Source organism: Pongo pygmaeus, chromosome 16, assembly GCF_028885625.2.
Source record: "Pongo pygmaeus isolate AG05252 chromosome 16, NHGRI_mPonPyg2-v2.0_pri, whole genome shotgun sequence".
NCBI classification, from domain to species: domain Eukaryota; kingdom Metazoa; phylum Chordata; class Mammalia; order Primates; family Hominidae; genus Pongo; species Pongo pygmaeus.
The window spans coordinates 105,881,669-105,901,125 of NC_072389.2; the positions used below are offsets into that span (position 1 = coordinate 105,881,669).

Here is a 19,457-nt window from a genome sequence, read left to right on the forward strand (position 1 = left end):
GCCTCACCTTACGGGGCTGTTCTGTGGGACAGGGAGGCATAAATGTGGTTCTGTTCTCTTGTTGGGGGGAAATGAACGAAAAGCTTCTATGCAAAGCAACTTGTGGAAATTAAAATAAGTTTCTCAGCTCCTTCCTCCCAACACAAGTTCTCCTGGTGATGGGGGGTGAGTGGACACTCGCTAAGGCTGCCAGAGCTCCCTCTCGAGGTGGCTTGCCTGCCTCGTGCTCCCCTCACTAGGTGTCAACCACAGATGCTTTCCTAAACATTGTCCTCCAGGATGGGAAATCAGAAAGTCATGTCCCATGTAAGACAAAGCAGCCTGCAGCTGCAAAAACCATGCAAGCAGAAAGATGAAGCCGGCCCATCAACCGAATCCTGGTGTCCCTCTCTAGGGACAGTGCTGAGGGATGTCTGCGCCTGGGGACCAGGAGGCTCGGGTACTCCGGAGTCACAGCTGGCAGTGGCACCTGAGACTTTCCAGACTGTACAGCTTCATGCACGTTTTAGAAATGTAAGTGCTATCCTACTTTTACTAACAGAAAATTCAGACACAGAGCAAACCTCTTCCATCGACAGGTAAAATGATTTGGCAAGTGTCTTTCCCACCTTCTCTGCCTGCACATCAGGAGGGCTGCCAGGAAGTGCTGAGCTCCTGGCACAGGGCAGCTACCAGTGATTCATGGACCTCGGGCTAAGTGGGGAGCTGTTTCCATTCATGGCAAACTATTCACTACTAGCAACTTGAAGGCATCATTCTTGCTAAAATGTCCTTTCTTGCCTTTCAGAAATGAAACTGAAGTTCCAGGTCACCTATCCACTACCATCTAGCCCTTAAATATGTAATGTAGGGAAGACTGCAATCAGTAGCTTTAGGCAAAGGACACAAAACACTGTAGCCACAGCAGCCCCATGGGCCGACACTCACCTGTCCCCCGGGCGTGGCTGAAGTCACCCTTCACCAAGTGGCAGGTCTTGCCATCCCCGCTGCAGACCCCGCATCTGTCTTCTTTGGCCGCAGACCCGATGATGCCGTCACAGCCGATTTTCTAAAGAATAAGAGGACCTCTTTATTCTGTGGTTAAGACTCAGAGGGGTTTTAAAGAGGCTGCCCTGCAAGGCTAACTTTTCCATGAGGTGCAGCAGACATGGGGCCTGGGGCCCTGATCCATTCAGAGGCCCAAGAAAATATTTTAATTCAGAAGAGAAAAAAATGCACAAAATCCAACCTAGATTATATTTGTCTTTATACCCACATAGTTGTAAAGTGTGTTTTTTGGTATTTGTTCTGGAGGAGGGAGATCCATGAAGGCACAAGTGCCCATGGAGGTCACACTGAGGCCTGACGCCCTGACTGCCTGGGGGCAGAGACCCTGGGGAGAGAGTGAAGCCTGAACCCTCACACCAGCAGGTACAGCCACAATTTCTCATGATGGGGGTTCCCCTCTGGGCTGTGGGGGTCACCTGTAACTTGGCTGAAACAACCAGTAGTCTCAGAACATACAACGGAAACCACAGACTTTTCTAACAAAGTAGGGATGCCCACAGCTCATTTGGGCAGGGCTGGGCACGGGCCCCTCTTTTCTCAGGTAGGGAGACCTAGTCTACGAAGAGCCCCATCGCTAATACCTTTTCTACAAGGCACGTCTGAGAGCAGAGGAGAGGCTGCCTCTACCCTAGGTGGACCTGAGAAGCACAGCCTGTTTTCTAAAAAGTAGAAAAAGGTTTTGGACTCTTTTTTTCTTTTTTTAAAAAGTGTGAATTTTGTATTCTGCAAAATAACCTAAATTTATACTAAACACTGGGTATTTATTTACTAGCCAGATTGCCAAAATGTCCCTCCACATTTTCCCCCTATAAAGCTAATGCTTCCAGAACAAAAACTGGGTTTTTCCTACTGCCCTGCACCCCACCCAGATTACATATTGGCACTTCCAATATGTAGACTCCAAAGGAATCTACAGCCAGAAATCAAGATCCAAGATAATCCTGGTGGAGGTGATTTAGCCTTTTCCTGTGATGCCTGTAAGAGAAGCAGCACCGTGCTTTCCCCTCACAGGTACTCCCACCTGCAGGCAGGGCTTGGAGCTAGCACAGCGCCTGGGGTGCCAGGCTGGCTGCACGCGCATCCCTGGAGGCAAGTGCCTGGCCCCACAACTCCCCAAAGACATCAGCATCCTCTGTTCATTATGGCAGCGGTTCTTCAACTTAAGTGTGCATCGGCCTCATGGGGAGGGCTGTTAAAACACAAACTGCTCTGTCCCAGCCCTAGAGTTTCTGACCCAGCAGGTCTGGGTGCACTTGAGAACGTGCATTTCTAATTGGCTCCCAGGAGATGCTGAGGCTGCTTGCCCGGGGCCATGCGATGAGAACCGCTGCACCATGGCATGCTACTCAAAGGAATAGGCGAATGCTCTTCATATTTAGTAATCCTCAAGTCTCATCCTTGGAGCCTTTTATTTTTTTGAAAAAGATTTAATGGGAAATTACCATTGTTCTGTCCAAAAACGATAGCGTAACTGGACAGATTCCAGGGAAGACTTTAAGATATTCTAAAAGCTGAGCAAGTTGAGTCTAAAAATGACCATGATGAAATCTGAAAAAGGGCAGAACTTGAATAAAAGATCAAACTTGTTCAAAGTTAGTATAAAAAGAAGAAAAGGGTAAAATGGAAGGCTTTAGTGGCCAGAGGACAGCAAGGAGCAAATGGATAACAGTGGGCTTGATGGCGGCTGGGGAGATGTAGGTAACATATCAAGACACATATGGTAACTAGCAACCAACTGCAATGCTTTGCCAGGGCAGACCATCCAGTAGTGACCTGGAGGGAAGCCAGCTGTGATGAGGCACCGTGAGCCTGGAGCGCAATGCAGGGCTGCCTAGATTCTTGATGTGGACTGCTAGCCAGCTGCTATCAAGTTGCTCAGTATAAAGATTACAGGGGCTGGCCGGGTGCGGTGGCTCATGCCTGTAATCCCAGCACTTTGGGAGGCTGAGGTGGGTGGATCACGAGGTCAGAAGTTCAAGACCAGCCTGGCCAATATAGTGAAACTCTGTCTCTACTAAAAATACAAAAATTAGCTAGGTATGGTGGCACGCACCTATGGTGACATGCACCTGTAGTCCCAGCTACTCAGGAGGCTGAGGCAGGAGAGTAGCTTGAACCCGGGAGGCGGAGGTTGCAGTGAGCTGAGATTGCGCCACTGCACTCCAGCTTGGGCAACAGAGCAAGAGTCCGTCTCAAAAAAAAAAAAAAAAAAAAAAAAAATTGTAAGGGCTAAGAATAAAGAGTAGCCAAGATCAGAAAATGTCCCCCAGCAGTGTTTGGCAAACGCCGAGACCAAATCTGTAAGACCACGTGTCTGTTGCTTTGTTTCACTTCAGAGCTCCAGTGCATGGTCTCCAGACTTGCTTCTGGTAGGGCCACAGGGCCAATGCCCACAGAGCTGGTCTCTCCCGCTGGCCTCTTTCCTGGCACCTGTTCTGGCTCCCACCTGGGCTTTCTCATCTCAGGTGCTCTCTGCTGTAGACCTTCCCTACACTGGCTTCCTATGATTTTCAAACCACACCCTTGCTTGGTAGGAGTGAGTCTCTGGCTTCAGGCCTGGTTCCTTGTCCTGCACCTCAGTTAAGGTTTCCTGATTCAACAGTTTCTAGATGCCCCATTTGGTCCAGTTTCCTCCAGCCCCAAAGAAGGGGGCTTTTCAGGGCAGGTGCAAACAGGAATGCATACAGGGTTGCCCTTTCAGTTAATTCTGGAGACCATCCAGGGGCTGGGACAGGTCCATGTGTTCTGCCCACTCTACTTGGTGTTATTTTAGAGGCTGTCTGCATCTGGAGGCACGGAACGCAGGAATGTCCGTGTGTGAACAGCAGTGAGTCTAAATGCTGATGGGTAACAGCCACAAAATCTGCCAACGGGGGCATTTTCTTCCATTGTTTCAGTCAGCACAAGCAACTTATAATCTTGGCAGAAACTGGGATGGTTCTCAAATGGAAGCTGCCATAGGACACAATTGAAGTCATTAATTCTGAATATTAGGGAAGCTTTGATGGTTTATTTATGAGGCTTGGTGTTCCAAGAGAACAAGATGACCAAGCCCGAGGAAATGCCAGGCAATAAACTCTCTCAAGTCTTCCCATGTTATCCTGGTGATCCTTAGTTACTTTCCTAGGAATCTTCATCACCCATTTCTCAGCTTTCAAAGCAGGGCAAGTTCCTGGCCAGCATTTGCTGGTCGCACCCTGTGCCTCTAAGTCAGGGTGTGTGTGACACCAAAGGACCAAGGGAACAATGCATAATTAAAGGCATGGGATGGGATGGGATGGGATGGGATGGGATGGGATGGGATGGGATGGGATGGGATGGGATGGGATGGGATGGGATGAGATGGGATGGGATGGGATGGGATGGGATGGAAGGGGGGAAAAGCTCAAGTTCTTTATTGGTCAAGACAGCTCCTATGAAACATGCAGAAAGTGCTTGGAAAAGCTGTAGTGCTCAGATCTGTGTACCGAGGAGGGTACAGGATGGGCTGTGGACAGTGGGAAACGTCCATCTTTAGCTGTCTGAGTCCTGGATTCCACCCTGGAACTTTGCCCCTGTTGAAGATAACCAGTGACAACAGCCTCCTGGTCATCACACCTAGTGGATGTGTCTCCAGCCTCGTCTTTCACCTCTTGCTCTACAGCATCTGCCGTGTGTAACACCCACCCTGTCTTTGTTGTACATGTATTGATTCATCCATGGTGCCTGTTACGTGCCTAACCTGGGAATAAAGACATGTAAGACGGAGGGAGGCGCCAGTGTGGAAACAAGCAGACACCCCAGAGTGTGTGCCTAAAGATGCCCCGGAGGCCAAGAATGGCTCCTGTCTGAGTCTCCTCCCACCCCCTGGATGACTCCTCCCTCCTCTTGCTTCTTCGACTCCTTGAAAGTGGGTGGCTCCCCGGGGCTCCCTGCTCCTTCTGATTTTTCATTTTCTTGGTAAATTCACCTTATTTCAGCCATCACCCTCATGCAAAGAGCTCTTAAGCCCACTTCTCCCCTCACTCCACCCTGGTTCTCACTACTAAGAGTCTGCTGAGCAAACTCTCCAGACTTTCCATGCGACAACTTCTCTTCCAAAGCTGCCTGACTTCTTAATTCTAGTTGGACACCCACTGCCGCTGTCTTGGAACTGACAGACAGGCATCCTAGCCTGAAACCCCCGAGCCATTTCTGACTCTTCTATTTTGGATGTACCCCGTTAGTTGGTGAGTTCGTGCCTTGAAAACCTCTATTACCTACTTCTCCTCCATGTTCTCCTCCACTCCCTAGTGTACACCCTCCTTACTCAGGACATGAACTATGGGAGCATTTTTCTCCTGCTTGCTGCCAGACTAATCTCCACACGAAAAGAGAGATAAGATCTGTGGCCACAGATCCCCACTGCCTATCAGAAATGTCCACACATATGAATTTAAGACCCTCCATGATCTCATCGCGGCTGCTCACCAACTCAGCCTCCCTTCTTCCTCCTCCAGATGCACAGCGAATCCAGCCCCCTCCAGCCCACTCTTGTAAGCCCTCCCCCACAATGACCCCTTAGCCAGGTGGGTGGCCGGAATAGCCTCTTAACTCATTTCCTGGGGTCTACTTGAATCAGTTATCCATAGCCAAGATCGCTTCACTCCTCTGCATCGATTCTGCCTGGGCCCTGGCTCCTTTGTGCCAGCCCCTGCCCTCCTCTGCTGCTGGAATGCACCCATCTCCCTCTTGCTTCCCTCTGCCTGGAGCTCTCTGCCCCCAACTCTCTGCCAGGCTGGCTCTTCCTCAAAGGCAGTCTCCTCTAAGAGAAATGCCATGCCACCTGCTCACCGTCCTCCTCAGCCACAGTCCCCTGCTGGGTCTCTCTATGGCACCATTTTCCTTTCTTCTTCACACATACCAATCTCTGGAATGATCATGTTTGTGAGCTGACATGGCCTGTCCGTATGTTGGACAGGGACAGGGATCCTCTTGGTCCTGCTCCCTAATGAAAGCCCAGCACACAATATGGTGTGCAGCACTCGGAACGTGATCAACAAATACCTGATGCAGGAATAAACGAAATTCCACCCTATGTGTTTTCTGCTATGTCTAAGCGGAACCTCTTCTTGGTTGTTAAATCATGCATTCACCTCTGGTCGCTGGGTTTCCAAGTGAATATGTGTCATCTCCCTAACGGACCATAAGCACATAGAGGACTGTGTCTGAGAATTCTTTGTATTCTTGGCCTTCCCCCATCCTGACACACACAGTGGCTGGTGTGGTGTTAAGCACATGTGTGTTCACTAAGTGCGTACAAATGATGACCTCTTATCAAGCTGGGGAGTTTAGTTTTCTCATATTTGAATTGGGACTTCCTTGTACAAGTTTTGATGGTACTTGTTTTTTCTGGCTGGAATAAGCAGTATTTGCTTTCTTCAACTTACTAGCTATCTTCCAACTACTGCCTCATCCTATCTCTTCGGTTGGAGGGAGGCCACTGACTTCTTAAATGACTTTTAAGCAAGTGCAGATTTTAGGCCAGCCACACAGCCGTAACTCCAGGATTTACTGGGTTCCTGGGTGAGTGCCACCAGGGCCTGTAGTACCCATCTTCCTCTTTCTTGATTTCATTCTTGTTTTGCTAAACTACCTGTAACTTCTGCGGAATGCATGCATGGAAAATAGAATTTCTGAGTTCTTCCGTGTCTCAAAATTAGTTTCCCTGCATGCTTGCTTGATAGTTTGGCTGCAAGGAGAATTCCATAATTATCTCAATTTTCTGCCCGGGTCAGTTTTTTCTGTTTGTTTTTCTTGGTCCTTCTCCTTCGTGCTGCTGGTTTTCTTCAAATAGCAGATGATGTCTGGTTGCCCACTCGTATTTGAGAATGAGCAACAGGAAGGCCGACCGAAGGAGATCTACACTTGAAGGCCGATCAAAAGAGATCTACATTTGAAGGCCGACCGAAGGAGATCTACATTTGAAGGCCGACCGAAGGAGATCTACATTTGAAGGCCGACCGAAGGAGATCTACATTTGAAGGCCGATCGAAGGGGATCTACATTTGAAGGCCGACCGAAGGGGATCTACATTTGAAGGCCGACCGAAGGGGATCTACATTTGAAGGCCGACCGAAGGGGATCCATATTTGAAGGCTGACCGAAGGGGATCCATATTTGAAGGCTGACCGAAGGGGATCCATATTTGAAGGCCGACCGAAGGAGATCCATATTTGAAGGCCGACTGAAGGGGATCTACATTTGAAGGCCAACTGAAGGAGATCTACATTTGAAGTCCGACCGAAGAGGATCTATATTTGAAGCTGGGCATTGCTGCTTGGTAGGTTTCCTTTCGTGACTAGTGGGAGGGAAATTGATCTCCAACCCCAACTCAGAAGGCTGGGTGCTGTCCTCAGCACAGAGGCCTCCCTGCCTGCTCTGGGTTTCCTCAAACAGTTCGTTCCATGACCCTGGAAAGCAGCGCCCTAACATTTTACCTGACAGCCCGTCAAGCTCTGAGTGTGGGGTCAGACACCACCAGCATGCCGATGCACCCTCGGACTTGTTTTCTGCCCACTCTTCACTTCCGACCCTCCATTCTCAAGCCCACAACTCTTGGTTTGGGCTGTCTTGCTGTCTTTTCAGTTGCGATTCTCCACCTCTTCTAGCTCTGGCCTCTGTTGCTTTGTTCCTGCATGACACTTCCATCCACTTCTGTCATCCAGAAAGAGGTGGGATCTTTCTCTCCGCTCCTGCTTCCCTTCACTGTTTGTGCTGGTTTAGTGGAGTCCCACATAGAAGAGGCAGGAACACGTGGCTTGGTCTGCTGGCTTCAACCAGAAGTTGTCATGGGAGGTTAATCAGAAAAAAGGGGTGCAGGGAATGCCCTTTGGGTTTCAGGCACTGCTATCCATAAAGGTTTGGCACCCACAGTAACACACGTTTGAGATGCCAGCTGCAGGGTCATGGTGCCCGGACGGGCAGCATGTGGGGAGCATCGTGAAGATGCAAACCCAGGCGTAAGTGCCAGGCACGCTTTCCTGCAGGCTTGTTACCTCTGCTTTACCTGGGGGTCCTCTGAGGCCAGGGTCTCTGAACTCTCCTAAACTTCCCCAGTAATTCTACCTGCCTCATAGGTGATCTCTGGACAGGAAATAGGAGGCCAATAAATTCTTGGCAATGAAAGTGGTCCACTGAAATGCGCTCCAGATTCCAGAACCACTGAAATCCTAAGAACACATCATCCATCCATCCAGCCACTTTTTTTTTTTTTTTCCTTTTTTGAGATGGAGTCTCTCTCTGTCGCCCAGGCTAGAGTGCAGTGGCGCAATCTTGGCTCACTGCAACCTCCGCTGCCCAGGTTCAAGCAATTCTCCTGCCTCAGCCTCCTTAGCTGGAATTACGGGCATGCACTACCATGCCCGGCTAATTTTTGTATTTTTGGTAGAGACGAGGTTTCACCATATTGGCCAGGCTGGTCTCGAACTCCTGACCTCAGGTAATCTGCCTACCTTGGCCTCCCAAAGTGTTGGGATTATAGGCGTGAGCCACTGCACCTGGCCCCTTCTTTCAATATGCAATCAAAGGCTTTCCTCTGGGCCAGTGTATAGGGAAGCACAGGTTAATGAGACGCACTTCCTCCACTGAAGAAGGTCACAGGCCCTGAAGGTGTTTTGGCTTGGTATTCATCAAGCCCAGGATATGTATCCAAATTATGGTACCAAGGAAGTAGGAACTGAATTGGAGAATGTTGGCTACAAGTGTGCACAAACCAGTAAGGCAAGCATAGCTAGGTCCCAGGTACATTTGGGTCTGTCCACTGTCCAACGGGCAAAGCCGTGTGCCAGCTGGACTCACTCATTGCATGTCAGCAGCTCCAGATGCAGTTGTGTATCAGAGACTTATTACCCCGGTGTCTCTCCTTCTGGAGACCAACAGTAGGAATCATTAATGATGGGACTCTTGATTTATAGGGACTGAAAAATACACAATGTTTGTGTTATTTCCCCCAATTCCCTCCCAATTTTATGAGTGCTGTTAAGTTTAATTTCAGCATGTTAAGTAATTCGTGACTCACCGAAATGAAACTTAATTCAGTCCTCATAAAAACAGAATAAAATGGTATTTCCATGTTTCATGTTATGGTTTGAATCAGCCTGCTATTTGGAGCGTAGTGGAATCTACTCAAAATGCCATTTTGAAGCCTCTCATCCCCTACCAACTAGTTACTATGTTCCTCGACGTTTCCCAGAATGCCGTCTACTACCCCAAAATAGCACAATTTATAGCTGAAGGGGAAAGAGAGGGAAACGCTAGTAGGCAAACCGCGGCAATATTTCTGTGAGTGCTGTCTCACATAAAATGTGGGTGATTTGTATGTTTAATCCGTTGTAATTAGACAACTATTATCAATGAATAGATACAGACTTTCCACTCATTAGGCCCCTGAGGTTTTAACATTACAATTACTATTATTTTCCTTAATCATTTTTTTCTTGCTTTACACATTCACAAATGCCACAGGAATCCAGAACGTTCCATCTTGACAATTACTGCAACAAGACATAAGTAGTACATTTGAATTGAATTTGTGATCTTATTTAAGAATGCCCGATTTTTATAAAAGTTCATTAACTATGACTAATAATTCGGAGTTTTGTGAACATTGATTTAAGAGTGGGCTGAGGTTAATCTTTACAGTATCTGTCTGAAGAAAGTATTGTTAGACCAATAGCAGATGGCTTTTTAACTTCCTTCAGAAAGCAAGTTGTTTCTCAGGGCTTTAACCTGGAGAGGTGCATGCAGGCAGGTGCTGTTGCTATCCCCCAGGATGGTGGCTCTTTTGTAAACACTGGTGGACTGCCTGGAGGCAGCGGGTTACCAGGGTGTAGTCACCCAGGAGATGGTGCTTTCGAGAATTGGTAGGCAGGGTCTCTGCAGTGGCAGGGTGAGGCTCCCAAGGAGCAAGAGACCACCATCCAGCATCATGAAAGGTGCCTCCATCTGCACCTGCGCACCCTGGTGACTCTGCTTGGTTAATGTGAGGTGCAGTGCAGGTGCCAGCCAATCCCTGCAATGATGATGACAATGGTGGAGGCACTGGAAATAGACAGGCTGGTCCTGGGGATGGAGTGGCATCTGGGAACAGGAAGGGTGCACCCCAATGTCACTCCCATCACATCTGCAATGGACTGGATGTTTGTGTCTTCTAGAGTTCATAAATTGAACCATTCACACCAATGTGACAGTATTTGGGAGTGAAGCCTCTGGGCCAATGTGACAGTATTTGGGAGTGAAGCCTCTGGGCCAATGTGACAGTATTTGGGAGTGAAGCCTCTGGGCCAATGTGACAGTATTTGGGAGTGAAGCCTCTGGGCCAATGTGACAGTATTTGGGAGTGAAGCCTCTGGGCCAATGTGACAGTATTTGGGAGTGAAGCCTCTGGGCCAATGTGACAGTATTTGGGAGTGAAGCCTCTGGGCCAATGTGACAGTATTTGGGAGTGAAGCCTCTGGGCCAATGTGACAGTATTTGGGAGTGAAGCCTCTGGGCCAATGTGACAGTATTTGGGAGTGAAGCCTCTGGGAAGTGATTAGGTTAGGAGGGGTGGAACTCATGAATGTGTTGGTGCCTTTCTTTGTAAGAAGAAGCTAGGGAGCTAGTAGCTCTCTTATTTTTTTGAGATGGAGTCTCACTCTGTTGCCCAGGCTGGAGTGCAATGGCGCAATCTCGGCTCACTGCATCCTCCACCTCCCGGGTTCAAGCGATTCTCCTGCTTTAGCCTCCTGAGTAGCTGGGATTACAGGCACCCATCACCACACCCAGCTAATTGTTTTGTATTTTTGGTAGAGATGGAGTTTCACCATGTTAGCTGGGCTGGTCTTGGAACTCATGACCTCCAGTGATCCGCCCGCCTTGGCCTCCCAAAGTGCTGGGATTACAGGCATGAACCACCACACCTGGCCTCCAGAAAATGATTTTTTTTTTTTAAGACATGGTCTCATTCTGTCACCCAGGCTGGAGTGCAGTGGCACCATCTCGGTTCACTGCAACCCCTGCCTCTCAGGCTCAAGTGATCCTCCCACCTCAGCCTCTGGAGGAACTGGAACTACAGGCCTGCACCACCACGCCTGGATACTAGCTCTCCTTATGCCATGTGAGGACACAGAGTGGCAGCAGTCTACAGCATGAAAGTGGGCCTTCACCAGAACCCAACTACGCCAGCCCCTGGATGTTGGATTTCCAGCCTCCAGAACGTTGAGAAATAAAAGTCTGTTGCTTATAAGCGACCCAGTCTAGGGTATTTGTTAGAGCAGCCTGAACTGACTAAGACAACACCCAAGTGCAGAACAGGGTTGGGCTCAATGGCATCCTCATGGCCGTGGACTTACGCCACTCGAATGTCTCAAGCAGCATCTTGTCTTTGATTCCACGGCTGAAGGTTTCACTGTCATAATATGGAGAACATCCCCTAGTTGAAAAGGCTGTGATTAAAACCAAGATCATGGATGGAGCCCATTGGCACAGATCACACAGAGCATAAATTACGTCCAGCCAGTAACACAGACCCCACTGGCTAGACAATTTCAGGATTCTTAGAAATGCCTCCCCATTGGCAAGAACGCTGCAGAAGATGCTGGCAGAGGCTGGGGGTGGCTAGGCTGGTGCTGCTATAAAGGGTGTAAGAACTCTAACTTGGGAGGAATGTTAAGTCGTTGGGCAGGATGGTCTGTGCGAGTGTATAATTTAGGAAGGACACCAGCCCTGCACTTGGCTGGTTAGAAGTTTACCAAGAACCATCAGCGATGCCTCATTTCAGTAACAATGATAAGGGCTTTGTTCATACTGCCCGAGGGGCAGGGCCTTGGACATTCTTTGTTACAAGAAAGCAGCCAGGAGGGGCCAGCTTAACCACTCATCACTGCCTCCCTCCCCGTGAGGCTGCTGTGCCAAGACTCTCGGGCACCAGGCGCTTATCACCCACACTTATCTGTATTTGATAACAAAGCCAGGCAGTGCCAAAGGAGCCTGGGTCTTGTCAAGCTTTTCCCTGAAAAATCCCAGTTTCAGACTGATTTGGCCTTAGCAGGAAAAAACGTCTGTTTGGGTTGAAAAGGTTTGCTGCAGCAATCACCCTGGAAGTTGTCTTTGTGTCTGTCTTTATGCCTTGCTTCCCTCTTGTTCTGTTTGTCACACACTCTAAAATACTGATGCCTATGCACTCTGCTAGGCACTGAGCAAGCAAAGAGCATGAGCAGATCTTCTGTCCACATGGCCAAGTGGACCTAACGCCTGGAAGCCAGCATCTGGCTCACCACAGTTCCGTGAGGACCATGCTTGGTGATCCAAGCACTGGTGATCCTGATCCTGATCTGCCTGCTCCAGACATCAGGAGCTGCCATTGTCACTAGCTCTTGGTGGGCTCCCCTGTGGAGGACACAGCTAAGGGAAGGTGGTCATAGGATGACAGGAACACGTATGTGTGGCTGAGGGCAGAGCGCTCCCTGGGTGCTGTGGTCTGAATGTTTGTGTCTCCTCAAATCCATATGTTGAATCACCACCCCTCAAGGTGATGGTGTTAGGAGGTGGATGTTTTGGGAGATGACGGGGACATGAGGGCAGAAAGCTCATGAACAGGATCAGGGCCCCCATAAAAGAGACAAGAGAGCTCACCAGCCCCTTCCACCATGCGAGGACACAGCAAGAAACGCTGTCTATGATAAGCGACCCCTCATCAGATCCCAAATCTGCCTGTGCCTCAAGGCCTCAATCTTGGACTTCCCAGCTTCCAGAACTGTGAGTAATAAATGTCAGTTGTTCATAAGCTGCCTGGTCTATGGTGTATCATTACAGGTGCCCAAGCTGACTAAGATGCTGGGGCTCTCCCACAACATGCCCAGCTTGACCCGAATCACCAGGGAGTATGGTACCTGTGGCATAAGCGAGGCACAGAAAATACAAAGCTTTGACACCCACCCCCCATCCCAGTTGCTGTACCACCTTAGGAGGTGCTCGTTCTGAGGGACAAAATGGGAGCATGCAGTCACCTCTGCTACCCCAGGCCAGGAGCCCCACCTGGGGAGGGTAAGGGCTACAGGTGGCCCTCAGCTTGGGCAGGGTTAATGAAGGTGGAGGGTAAGCTTCCTTCCTTCTCCTCGCGTTTTTTTTTTTTTTTTTTTTTTTTTTTTTTTTTTCCTGAGATGGAGTCTTGCTTTGTTGCCCAGGCTGGAGTGCAGTGGCATGATCTCAGCTCACTGCAACCTCCACCTCCCAGGTTCAAGCAATTCTCCTGCCTCAGCCTCCCGAGTAGCTGGGATTACAAGCGCGTGCCACCATGCCTGGCTAATTTATTTTTGTATTTTTAGTAGAGACGGAGTTTCACCCTGTTGGCCAGGCTGGTCTTGAACTCCTGGTCTTATGATCCTCCTGCCTCGGCCTCTCAAAGGGCTGGGATTATAGGTGTGAGCCACTGCACCCGGCCTCTCTTTCTTTTCTTAAATGATGTTTATCACTGTTCTAACCAGTCATGGCCATCCAGCCCTCAATGCCTTTGGGACTATATACCAGTAGATGGGTGCTCCCTGACAGCTGGGTGCACCTATCTGCCTGGCGTTACCTGCACAGGAATTGGCTCAGTTCTGCGGTCTCTTTTGCACTAAATGGAGCCTGGCTTGTGCAGACATCCTTTAGGTGCATCTTAGTACCCTGCCTACCTTCGTCTTGGTCATGACGTCTAAAGCAATTTTCAAAGTCTTAGAATACGTTGCGCCTGTTCTCTCCACCTCCACTCCTTGTTGGCCCAGCGCCCAGTCATTCCTGAGCTAGGGGTGGTGCACCAGGCAACACTGGCTGCAGAAGGCGGCATCATTGGGTGCCTTCCTAAGAAAATCCACTCCCCTAGGCCTCCTGAGACCTCTGCTCTACCCTACTCCCTGTCTGGGGAGAGTGAGTCTCCTCTCCAAAGCCCCACCAAGGACCGAAGGAGAAGTACGTCACCTGGCACTTGCCGTGCACGCAGAGATCAGTCTCGTAGGGCCCGCAGGGTGTGCCGTCCAGGACCCTGTCGGCCACCAGCAGTGGGGACTCCTTCCCGAGGGGCAAGCAGTAGAGTTCACACGGCTTATCTGAGGAGGGAAAGGTTGGAGGACGTTGACATGGGAAGGTGTGCGTGGGCCATGCAGGGCACAGGTACATGTGGCCAGTGGGAAACCCTGGGGAAGAGAGGTCCGCACAGGTCCGTAAAGGGGCATGCGCTCAGGTACACGCTCCAGCTCCTCTAAACACACGGCACAGCAAGTGGAAAAAGACCCACGGCCACAGGGGAATGACAGCGCAGGTCTGAGCTCTGTGGGGCTGCCTTCTCTCATCTCTCTATCCTTTGCAATGATACAGGAAAAGTTTCCTTTTCCTCAAGGCATCAGATATATCCGGCTGAACAAAGGAATAGTTGTGTGCTAATCTCTACGTTGAATACACATCAAGGGTGATCCCCAGCCACTCTTATAGCAAGGGTGTGAAGGGAGGGGGAGGGGAAGGGGAATGAGAATGCCTCTGAGTGAGGGGAGCAGTTCCAAGGGTCTCCGTGACAGTAGCTTTGGTAAGAGCTTCAGTGCTCCCCTAGCTGCTGGGTGACAGTCACAGAGGTGTTCTTTGGGGTACGGAGATCCCAGAAGAAACTGAGTGGGAGTAAGGTACAAAGGGGACATGTGGGCTGCTAGGTCAACTTATAAGAGCTGCATGTGCACCCAGGCAGGATGGAAACCTGGGTTTCCCCTACTCCTAAAAACACGTGACCTCCCAGAACACGCCCAGCTCCCAAGCCTTTGCCCGGTGTGCTCTCTCTGCCTGGAAATCCCTCGCGGCACCTTGCCTTCTACTGCCCTGGAAGCTTCCACCCTGCAGCTCTTCCCTCACGCCAGCTCTGACGTGGGGTAGGACCAGCATCTCCACATGCACTGTGCACACACCTCCATTAAAGCGACAGCATCTGCCTGTTGTCCTAGAATTGTTTGGGCACCTCTCATATATGAAGGGATTTATTATAAGGCAGGTCCCATTGCTAAAAGAGTGTGAAAGGGATGACTTTTAATCATCTTCAGATTGAAGTAAAGCTGGGACTGCGAGCTCTTAGAGGGCAGGGGACTTAAGCTTTCATTTTTTTGTCCCCACAGTGGGCCCAGGACCTGGCTCACAGAAAGACTCAGTGTGTGTATATATATATATATATATATACATTTTTTTTTTTGAGACAGAGTCTGGCTCTGTTGCCCAGGCTAGAGTGCAGTGGCGCGATCTCAGCTCAATGCAAACTCCGCCTCCTGGGTTTGTGCCATTCTCCTGCCTCAGCCTCCCAAGTAGCTGGGACTACAGGCACCCGCCACCATGCCTGGCTAATTTTTTGTATAGAGACCCCGTTTCACCGTGTTAGCCAGGGTGGTCTCAATCTCCTGACCTCATGACTTGCCTGTCTCGGCCTCCCAAAGTGCTGGGATTACAGGAGTGAGCCACCGCGCCCTGCAAGACTCAGTATATATTTTTGAACAAATAGGTTTAATAGGTTTTGTTCTTCTGTAAGTAATTGAGCAAGAGGAATGCATTTTTCTCCTCTCTCCCTCAGTCACCTCACCCTAATGCCATCTATGTGGTTACTTTGCACAGGGAGAGAGTCAAAGACCTTCATCCTCCTTGCTGCTCTTTGTCTTCTCCACCAGGCCTCCTCACTGGGTCCCTCTGGTGGCCCTAGGCTAGCAAGAGCAGGGACAGAGAGAGGCTTCTGAGCCGACCTGGCCTCGGAGGAACTTGGCATCCCACCTGCAGAGTTCTTGTCAGGGCAGATGTGCTGTCTCGTGATCGGAGGACTAAACCACCCCCGTGTTCAGTCACTTTCCAGGCCTCCTGTCCCACGAAGCTCTGCTGCTCAACAGGCTCCGTAGGAAATCTTGTCTTACAGCACTGGAAAGAAGCTCCAGGAGTGTGGTGGAAGTGCTTCACTCAGTTCTTCCAGTTAGCTGTGGGGGAAAACATCTGCCCGCGAGTAGACTGGAGATCTTAAGCTTCCCAGGTAAGCGGAGTAATGATGCCTCACCATGTATCCATTCACCAAGCAGGGACTGAGCCCCTCCCTCACACAAGGCACTCTGGGGGGCATTTCCGTGGAAAGACAGACACGTGATGTTTGCTTCTGAAGGCCCCAATGGGCTCATGGACAAGTGTACAGCAAACCCAGGATGAGGCCACATGTGATGGGTCTGATGGGAGCTGTCAGAGGGCTGGGTGCAGCCTGGAAGGAATGACTCATTTCCTGTGCTGGCAAGCTAGGGGCAGCTGTCCCTCCACTTGCAGGGAAGGACCTCAGGAGGTGGCTGGTGGAAGGAGAACTCTGGAAGATGGAGACAGATACTGAGATTAGCTTGAGGGAGCTTGCTTCACAGGGTCACTGAGGTACCCTCTGGGGCCCTGAGGTTCCCCAAGCATCTTGGGGAGCTGGTAGGAGAAATACAGCAACCCAGCCCCCAGCGTGGAGTCTACTCCACACACTGGGCTGCCTCTACTGTTTCACTGAAAGCAAGGGTCCCCTGGCTGAAGTGGTTTGAAACTGTGGATTTTAATTACCTTTAGACTGAAATATTGACTCAGTACTGGGAGTAATTGAGCTTTGAGGTGATCGGTTCAATACAGCAGTAGTAAGGATGATGAAATCATAAATGATATTTACTATCACTGTGTTCCAGGCAGCATGCTAAGTAGTGTCTATTCATTTCAGGTGGGTGCCGTCATTGTTCCATTATACAGACATGCACACAGGGCTCACAGGAAGTGCTCGACTGTCTGCAGTCGGCAGGGCCACGCCCCGGCCTCTTGGCTCCAGCCTGGTTCTTTTTCCATCATTGCAATTTCCTCTCTAAACTGAGAACTCCTAGGGCCAAAATTACCGAGAGCGAAGTGGCATTGCTAAAAACAAACCACCAGTTTCATGCATGTTTCTGGCTTCCAAGTGTATCCTCTGATTCGAGCAGAAGTGGAAGTGGGACTTGGGTAGAAAAGCAGAGGCTGTTTTGAGGCAAGTTAGAAAGGCCAGACTTCAAAGGGATGAAGGCTGTTTATCTGGGCTCTTTAGGGTGAGCAGAGAAACGTGGACTCTGCAAAGCAGGAAGGCCAGCCTCAGCTGGAGGGATGCTGGCCACGGGCCTTGCAGGAAGGAACTCTCACCTGCAGACACTGCCCTCCACAGCTTGGACAGCTGGGGACCCTCAGGCTCCAGAACAGAGTCTAGAGGTGGGGCTTCCCTTTCCTGCTCAGCCAGAACTCTGTATTTGTCTATCTCCTCTTTGAGGCCTCTGCTTGGAATTCAGGGCACCCACATCTCTAGCAAACTATATGGCATGATCTCCCAAAAGATAAGGTTTTTAAAATGTGAGGAGGTGGCTCAGAATCCCTCAAAATTCTCTATTTCCCTCCAGGCTGCCTTAGGTGGGAGATTAATCCCCAGGAACAAGACCCCAGTAAATAACATGAGGTGGTGGGATCCAGCTTTGCGCACAGCATCAACACTCTTACATCACCAGTAGCACAGAAGGAGATCACATTTTCTTAAAAGTTATACAACCACACACTTGAAGGAAGGAAGCTTGGAACGTGCCACCTGCATGGCTGGTGTGTGCTGAGATGGAATTCGGACTGATGCTGCAAAGCCTGGGGCTGGTCTGGCTTCTTGCTGGCCTGCCTCGCATCAGGACTTCTGCCTGGCGGGAGGAGGTCACAGGCAGAGCACGGAAGATGGGCTCAGAAGCTTGGGAACCACATGGTCACATGTGCCCGCTGGAGGTTTGGAACATTCCTCTACAGTGAAGAAGACACTCGTGGCTCTCAGCAGTCTCTCTGCTCCCTCTCTCTAGGCCAGCAGTTAGAAGGTCTTAGTATGGTGGAGACGTTGCTTTATTTTGAGTTCATCACAGCACTCATCCGAGTTCTTCCTGGTCCTCTGTGGGGGATACACGCTGAGGAGTAGACTCCTGTTCCTAAAGCTGCCCACCCTGGCCCCCTCATCAGTCCCCAGCGGACAGGCCTCTGTGGATTTGACCAGCAGTGAGCACCTGCCCATAGCTGGTCCATTCCTCGTCTCTTTCCTGGGAACTCAGTACTGAAATTCAGATACAGAGAGGTCATGCCTGCTTATGGTTGATGGATCCCAAAGAAGGCTACACTCCCTTATATGTAATTCAGAAATCCAAAAAGCTCTGGAAACTGTTAAGTGTTCTCTTCCATTTGTGGCAAACACATTTGGCAGCAAAACCAGCCTGGACTGATGTGAGCTCTTAGTAGTGTCAGTATCCCCCTTAATGAGGTCACCTGGTGGACAGACCCACGTGACTGACTATGGGGTGCTTTCCTGGAGCCCACCAGCAATACAAATATTCGGTTGATGCACCGTCAGCACCTTTTGAACACATAAAATGCTCTGAAACTTGAACTGTATGTGGCCCAAAAGGATCTGGATAAGGGATGCGGATTTACCTAAGAGGTGCCGTGGGCTACCCTACCAGCTTGCACATGGACAAGTTGTGAGAAAGCCAGTCTGCAGTGGGTGCATGGGGGTGTGACTACCAAACGCAAGCTGTGGAGACCACGGAGCTAAGGTCCTGACATCTTCAGCTTTGCAACAGCTTCCCTCCTTTTCATTAAGCAGCCCCAGCTGGCTTGGCGGAGCTGTAGTCAGAGAGTCCTAACCATCACGCCCCTCATCCCCATAGAGGCTCAGACCTGGGGGGTTCTGCTGTGCCAGGCAGGAGGAGCTGGGAACGCACAGCCACGTCCAGACGCAGCCTTTGCCAAGCTCTCCGACACTTCAGTGGGCCCGCGGCCTGCTGGCCTGGGCAGGGAGGACTGAACTCTTGAAGGTTTCCACTTCAATGAGATTCCACGAGAAAAGCAGAAACGGGGTGGGTTTGGCAGTGGGTCATCTCAATGGGTTTCTGTCTAAAGGCTTTTCCACTTAGAAATATTTTCTAAGGAGGGTCTTTGTCTTCTTTTGGAGGTGGGATAGATTTGTGGTCCTGAATCCTCCCTTGGAAAATCTACCTCTGCAAGAATTTTTTCTTTTTTTTTTTTTGAAAAAAAAGGAAGAGAAAAAAAAGAAAAAAAATACAGCTTCCCTTCTTTTGAACTGTGCGTCACTCGCCAAAGAATTCCGCAGCGATAGCACTGCTATGAATAGGTCAGTCATAATGGGCTTCAGAAGAGCCCGGAGCCCAACCACAGGAATCGTTCCTATCACAGCTCAGCTAGAACTGTGCCTTTTATAAATGGAGTTTTCAGAGGAACACTTATAATCCGTATTCCCCTCCTGCCTTCTAAATTGGCCATTTATTATTTTGTTTTTACCCTTGATGAAATGCTCCTTTTAAAAATGCTGGCTTCTGTTGGTATTTGAGAGAGAAATGAAACTGCAG

The 19,457-nt window shown here is 49.9% G+C and overlaps 1 protein-coding gene across 4 annotated transcripts in view; it reads right to left on the reverse strand.

Moving 5' to 3' along the window:
* The window catches only part of ADAMTS17 (ADAM metallopeptidase with thrombospondin type 1 motif 17), a 368,411-nt gene that overhangs the window by 124,528 nt on the left and 224,426 nt on the right, over positions 1-19,457 (reverse strand). For 3 of the 4 annotated variants that reach the window (XM_063653073.1, XM_063653074.1, XM_063653075.1), the window contains exons 14-15: positions 14,005-14,132; positions 928-1,048 (exon numbers count right to left, since the gene is read on the reverse strand). In XM_063653073.1, coding sequence (XP_063509143.1) covers positions 928-1,048; positions 14,005-14,132 — 249 coding nt within the window. Of the gene's footprint in view, positions 1-927; positions 1,049-11,399; positions 11,493-14,004; positions 14,133-19,457 lie in introns of all 4 variants that reach the window. The other variant, XM_063653072.1, reaches the window with a different exon arrangement.